The 7,290-nt window shown below is 40.2% G+C and overlaps 1 protein-coding gene across 2 annotated transcripts; it reads right to left on the bottom strand.

Moving 5' to 3' along the window:
• Positions 1-591: 591 nt before the first annotated feature.
• On the bottom strand, positions 592-6,407 carry ldah (lipid droplet associated hydrolase). 2 transcript variants are annotated; one of them, XM_079694054.1, is made up of 7 exons: positions 6,279-6,407; positions 5,633-5,781; positions 4,824-4,958; positions 4,160-4,329; positions 3,131-3,371; positions 1,483-1,565; positions 592-1,333 (listed from the first exon to the last, which is right to left on the bottom strand). In XM_079694054.1, the coding sequence occupies exons 2-7, from the start codon at positions 5,769-5,771 to the stop codon at positions 1,145-1,147; spliced, it is 957 nt and encodes a 318-aa protein (XP_079550180.1). In that variant the 5' UTR covers positions 5,772-5,781; positions 6,279-6,407; the 3' UTR covers positions 592-1,144. The 2 variants fall into 2 exon arrangements, with proteins under 2 accessions (XP_079550180.1, XP_079550181.1); XM_079694055.1 differs by having other exon boundaries at positions 6,251-6,294.
• Between the last annotated feature and the right edge of the window lie 883 nt (positions 6,408-7,290).

Genomic DNA, 7,290 nt, shown 5'->3' with positions numbered 1-7,290 from the left:
GCCACAAACTTGGCCGTCTGGACTTTGTGAACATGGGACATTGAAAGATGAAAGAAAGTTTTATTAACTGACGAGAAAAAATGTAACCTGGATGGTCCTGATGGCTTCCAACGTTACTGGCATGACAAGGAGATCCCACTGGAGATGTTTTCTACACGGCACAGTGGAGGAAGTTCCATCATGATCTGGGGTGCTTCTTCCTTCAAGGCACATTGGAGCTTCAGGTTGTGCAGGGGCGTTTTCTACCGGTCTAAAGTTTTTGTTAAGGAGTGTATATTTACATCAGGCGCCTCATTCATTACCACGTATACCATTTTATAAAATATTTCTTTAGAAAGAAGGATAACAGCAATTCCTACAATGAATAAACTATCAGCTATTTAATTTGAAAGCTTTTTGCTTATTTTCCTATAAAAAAAAGTGATGATGCTGTGTGCAGTTTTCCCCTCCTCAACTCCTTGCCTCACGTCTGATTAGTCCCGCCCACAGGAGATGCGAGCGGAGGAGAGAGGAGTGGAAGCAGCTTAGAGAAATTAGAAATCTGATCGTCATTTTAAAGAGACGTACATTAATGATGACAGGAGGCACAGCAGCACTCTGTCTATATATTTACTTTTAATTCATTCACAATGTGTTATAATGAGACAATAACAGGCTACAGATGCGGGCAGGCACCGGTATGATTTGAGTGAGGGTGAAATATTTTTCACAACAGAGCACTCACATAATAACATAACACTATCAGAGACTGGATATAATTCAGAGAAATTAGATGTCCTTCAAGATGGCGCGCTGACATCGATTTCGGGTCACTACCGGAGGAACAAGGAGGCAAGGAGGAGAACATTTTAGAAATGAGAAAGGGCTTAAATGTTTCTTCCCTTTTAAATCTGATTAAATTACAATCTGCTTATGTTTGACAGAAGAAAACGAATGAAAAATCAAAAGGTATTTTAGATGAATACCAAATAATGATGAGACATAGCCTGCATATAATTTGATAATATGTATTTAATTCAATATCTTCGCCACTAAGCTTGCATAGTCAAATCCATTGCATTATCGCTGCTCATAAAAAGTTCCTGGTCCCCAAGTGTCCATGTCAGACGGATGTGGAGGAGTATACTGAAATAGAAGAGGAAACTCATGTCCTAAAATCCACACTGATCCATTCAGACACCATTTGGGCAACTTCTCGTCCTGCATCGAGGACGAAGGCATGGCGGAACCCGTTCTCACACAGTCTGAAGTCTCCGTGTGGAAAGTCCTGCTTGATGTCATGATAATACTGAACAGGGCACCAGTGGTCGGTCGCTCCATAATAAAATATCAGCTAAAATGGGAACAGACAAACAGTGACATCTAAAAACAACCTTAACAGATAATTCGAGCAACTTTTGTTTTTTATGTTATGAAATATTCACTAAGTAGAAAGTATGCAGACTCTAAATGTGATTACACTATGTGTAGGCTTTTTCTTACCTTTTCTAGGTTTTTCTTGATGGTTAAGTCGTCTCTTTCCAATACTTTCTTCATTTCCTGACCCCCCATGTACATTGCATTGGCTACAAAAAGGGAATAAAACACATGATATGCCTAGTCATTGCCTTATTTCTGCAGAATTATTAAATGACAACGGTGTGGGTGGAATCAAAGCTAAACATAGTTCAAGCTGAGTACTATATTGCGTTCCCCCGTTCTAGTACTAGGAGCAGTGGGATCTGGTGAATATCCAAAGGGGCTTTGTCTCATAAAATCGGGGGATGTTAACAAGTGACTAAATAAACTACTCAACGCCATTCCTATTGACACGATTTTGCCTTTAGCTTAGTGTTGGTGATACGCAGACATGTGACCGTGCTGTCGTTCCTTTATAGCATAACGATAGCTTTTTACTTCTGGCGATTGCATTTACGCTTCAAAAATTGGTTGTGTTGATATGTGCGGATTATCCTACTGCACAAAAAAATATATCAGAAGTGTGTTTGCCACAGAGCTTATTTCCTGCAATATGATGGAGAAATCACATTGCTTTTTGTTGAGGGCCTACAAACATATGTATTCACTGCAACATTATATAACATCTAAAGTAAATTCAGAAATAGTAAGGCGAATATTCTCTTTGTGTCCGATGTGAACGCAACATGACGTTAGCAAAATTGTTTACAATGATTGGGTCAGTGGCCTCATTTATAAACGTGGTGTACGCCATCTTTTGATCGTACGCTAATTTCGAAGCAATGTTTCTTAAAGTAAAAAAGCATACTTGACGGGAAAATGTACGGTCCTCCACAGACCCATGCGTACGCACAAAAATGTGAGAGATTAGAAACTGCGACACCTTTCGCAGAAGGATGAAAGGAGAGAAATATGTGAACAGAACACCATAAAGTACACACAAAAACATAACCTGGAGAAATAAATAAAAACGGATATGTTATTGAAAACCAACCATTCTCTTCATGTTCTGAAATGTATTCTCATAAATGATGCGGTAAACAGAAAGAAATAATTACGTTTTTTAATTGACGCGGTTTTGCATTTCTGTAGGTTGTGAGTGCATGGTTTTATATATTATATAATTCTGTTCAAAATGTGATCCAACCTTTAGAGGCCACATGCTTCCACTCTTTGTAATGTTCATACTGCGTCCACCAAACAATATTATTTACTCGTGACCAACTCCAACACAACTAAGATATCACGCTTTCGTCTTCATTCAGTCAGTGGAAATTAATATTAATACGGGCCATTTCTTTGACTATTTATAGGCAAATATGGGCGTTAAGTGGAGCCCGCAAAAGTTGCACCTCATTTGTGGTTGACTGTGATTCATAAAGGGAAACCGGCGTAGGACGTGCGTGTGCAGTGTTTTAATGCGTAAGCACTTCCTTTGTTCCTACGTACGCCATCTTTTCACGTGATCCCTACGCAAAGTTTTATAAATGAGGCCCGAAGGCCCTAACACTTCGGCAAAGTGCAGAAGTGACTGTTTTCTGCCCCACAGACACAATAGACTTTGCATGGCTTTTGTGTTTGAAGGTTGAAAAAAGAAAACTTAGGCGGTAACATGTTCAACAAAGAATGGACATTATGAGCATCATGAAAGTAAAGAGCAATTGTAACAAACCAGCACAGTCTCCACTGAGTAGACCTACAGTCGGTTGTACTACAGTGTGGTCCAGAGAGAAGATGCCGCCTAACGCCAGTCGGATCAGGCCTGCTTTGAGGGCTTCAGGCAGCAGAGAAAGCAGGAAGAGAGGCAGGTAGGCCACATAACGCAGTCCACACAGAACAGGGGTCATGAGCTTCCCCTGAGGAGTCTGAGCCATGCGCTCAATGGTGGGAAACAGCATGATGGACTTAAGAATCTGCATCAAAAAAGAAAGCGCTTACAAAGCACAACGGGACATAAAAATAGACAAATAATTGGAGGTAATAGCTAGGGTGTACACAGTGTCAGCCCATTTTATGCAGTGTGTGTGTGTGTGTGTGTGTGTGTGTGTGTGTGTGTGTGTGTGTGTGTGTGTGTGTGTGTGTGTGTGTGTGTGTGTGTGTGTGTGTGTGTGTGTGTGTGTGTGTGTGTGTGTGTGTGTGTGTGTGTGTGTGTGTGTGTGTGTGTGTGTGTGTGTGTGTGTGTGTGTGTGTGTGTGTGTGTGTGTGTGTGTGTGTGTGTGTGTTGTACAAAAACAAGGTCAAACTGAGCATGTGTGTCTGGCTTGGCTTAACTATAATGATAAGCAAAGCCAACAGAGTCCTGTTGTCATGGAAACCCAAACCCCAGCTTGAAGTTTCTTTAACTGATCCATGGCTTTGACTAGTTGGCTGTAATCGGTGAATAACATTGTTTTTCCCATCAAATCTAAAATAAAGTCCCTTGTGTTTTTTGTAGAGTAGCAGACAAGAAGCTTCAATAATTAAATGAGAAATACATTTGACATTAAATTATTTGTAAACAAAGGGCCTTGTTATTTTGTTATTTTATAAGTCATAGAGAGGAGGCACACCGTGATTTACTTTAAAGTTAGGGTAGATCATTCTTAGTCAGTGTTCTAAACCTTCAAAATTACCTTCAGATCTTTTCGTTCATATTTAAATAAATAAAAAAAGGACTAAAAGGGCCAATGCCAATGTGTGGTGCATCCCTATTGTAACTAACATTGAGTTCAGGATTCCTTTTCATCATGTCCAGGATAATGTAGCAGCCAATGGAGTGTCCCAGCAGGACCAGGCGGGTGCCTCGGGGAACATTTCTCCTAAGGAAGGCCAGCTTGTGTTCAATCTGCCCGTCCAGACCAAACACATCATACTCAGCTGCTGAGGAGGCATCTGTATACAAAAAGTTGTAACATGTCTTTGTTTATCTCAGAATCTTTCCTGTTGCACTATACGTTTTTTTTTGCTTCCTGTCTATCTTCTGCCGCTGTTCCCTCAAGTGTTTACTTCCTGTCTGTCTTCTTCTGCTGATTTCTCTGTCCTCTAGCTCTCTGTCTTTTAACCTATTTTCTTCTCTTGCTCCCTTTTTTTCCTTGACTGAGGACAGTTCAGCCATCATTAATTCAAAGTTGTGTGCTCTAGAAATATAAGAATGAATATTGAAAAAGTATTCCACTGTTTTCTGACAGAGTAAAACAAATAATTGTTTTAGCCACCACTGACATTAATTGACCGGACTTCTTTCTGAGGATTGATATGACTGCACTTAGTCCCTTGATCACAGCTTCCTCCTTAGCAACCATCTGCTATAGAGAAAGAGCAGACCACTGACTGTCCAAACTGACCAATCAGATTCGAGAATGTAAGAATGTAAGAGTAATCTGTACCTTCTACCATGTCCATGGAGTCTGGAGGTACACAGTGGCCGGCATGGCTCACTGCCCACACTGGGTGGTGGTATCCTAACTTCCTGTGAAGGGTCCGCATGAAGGTTTTGTAGAAGCCCACTACACCTGGGTTACCTGAATACAAGACAGCAGAAGATCATATTCTTCATTGCAAAGTGCAAAACTTTTAATAACTCAAACCATGAAACCTTCGAAAAACTTTACATCAAGAAAGACATTTACAGTAAAATGCATTTTACTTTACGCAATTTAGGTGGTTATGAAATAAAGTTACCATAATAACATGTATATAGACATACCTTATTAATCCCAGAGTTAAAATGTAATGAACCAATACAAATTCATAAATGTAGAGGTGTCAGAGCAAGGGGGCTGCCATCGTGCCTTGAACCAGTTGAGGCCTTGCTCAAAGATGCCAATTCATTACCCAGCCAGGAGGCATACTGGCAACTCTCCGGCAGCTACTATACTGTTGGTTCAGGACTTGAACTGGCGACTATTCAGTTCCCAAGCCAAGTCCCTACAAAGTCAGCTACTGCCCACCCGGTCTCATTTGCCCAGACCAGTTGACACGTGTATTCTGCTGGTGTTTGTGCTCTTTTTTTGTTTTTGGTTAAAGTATGAACCATACACATGGAAAATGGAGAGCATCTATATAGCAGTTAATAGCGTGTCTAGCCTTGGGGAACGTTAAGCACTTACACAACAGAAGCCAGCCACTCTACCTCCAGACCTGTCTTTCTTAATATTGTATTGAAGTTAATGAATAGTATATTAGTCGAACTGACCTGGAATGATGAGAAAGAGCACTTTGTGCCCAGAGTTGAACTGACAGGAGCCAAACTTCAGGACCTCTGTGACGGCTCTGTGACAGTAGATGAAGTCTGTCTGTGGTTCATCCCTCTGCTCTGTCTCCACTCTGTCCATCGCACCAGCCCTGAGGAAATAAAAAAATCTATCAAATTGTAAAACAAAATATTCATAAATAATGTATTCATAAACAAGTGCAACTGTAAACAAATCAAAAAACATGTTATAATGTTGTACAACTGCTCTTAATAATGCTAGCTGGTTAACAGCCAGGCTCAAAGGTGTAGCCTATCTATAGGCCAAAGGTTAAAACTGTTTAGTGCATGTGCTGTCTGTTATGTGCAAAACTCAACAGCATGAATTCGATCATTTAAAAAAAGCTACTATACATTTCAAAATCTTCAGCGTACACAAGTTTCAAATGGAAGGAACAACACATTGAGAAGATGAACACTGAATAATCAATGGCATTTTTAATTTAAGGCTTTAGTTGGGAAGATTTGAGAAGCCACCAGGAGGAAACATCGGAAACAAATGAGAGGGCAGGGCAGCACTCCTAAAGCATTTTAATTATTAAAGTATTAAAATGAACGTACAACGTGAATGGCTTTTGTTTGTACTCACAGCTGTCAGCAGCTTCCGGTGGCGAATGAGAAAATGGGCCGATTGCGCGAGGTCTCGTGAGCCAGTTTGACAGACAAGTCGGCCGTCCAATCAGTTGGCGGAATTAGAACAGCCCATGTTTACAAAGGAATGCTCCATAGCTTCTTCTTCTTCTTCTCTTGCTTTTGGCGGATTGCAAACAACTTAAAAGGTGCATACCGCCACCTACTGTACATGAGTATGCATCATCACATCATTCCAACTCATTAACCTATGTTCTAATCAAAATAAAATTAAAATAAAACCATTAAATAAATAAAACAAAACAAAAAACAAAACAAATCTATGTTCTTTCCTGACCTAATGTTAAATTATTTTTCCTACCCCAGTTTCACTCAAGAATTTAAACAGTGCCTTTCTGGTAGCTTTTACTCCCTCTCCTTTTGTTCCCAAAACACCAACCACACTCCACTCCCTCTCTGCCTCTAAAACTTTAGCCTTTAATTGTTCTCTTTCCGCTTTATAGATGTCACAATGTAACAATATATGTTCTACATCTTTTTTTACTGCACAGTTCCCACACTTGTCACTGTCACTTTTCCCCATGATATACAGCGTACTGTTCAAAGCCGTGTGATTTATTCGGAGTCTAGCCATCATGATTTCCTCCCTTCCGTTTCTTTCTTTATGAATATTAATTGTAATTGTATTTTGTACTTTGTGATAGTCCTTGTCTTTCTGGTCTTTCTCCCACCTTTTCTGCCAGATCTCCATCCCTTTCTTCTTAATGACTGCTTTTCCTTCTCCTTTACCAAGTTGAACTGGTAGTGTTATTTGCTTTTGTAGTGCAGTTTTTGCTAATCTATCAGCACACTCGTTCCCTTTCACCCCCTCATGTGCAGGCACCCAGCAGAACTGAAGATATATGCCGCTTCTGTGCAGTCTTAACAGGCTATGATTTAGTTCTATGATAATGTCTTCTCTAGTAGTTGTTGTTGATTGTATGCTTTGTAATATGGACACTGAATCTGTA

Source organism: Notothenia rossii (assembly GCF_949606895.1).
Source record: "Notothenia rossii genome assembly, chromosome: 7".
NCBI classification, from domain to species: Eukaryota; Metazoa; Chordata; class Actinopteri; order Perciformes; family Nototheniidae; genus Notothenia; species Notothenia rossii.
This window is presented reverse-complemented; position numbering and strand designations above follow the sequence as displayed.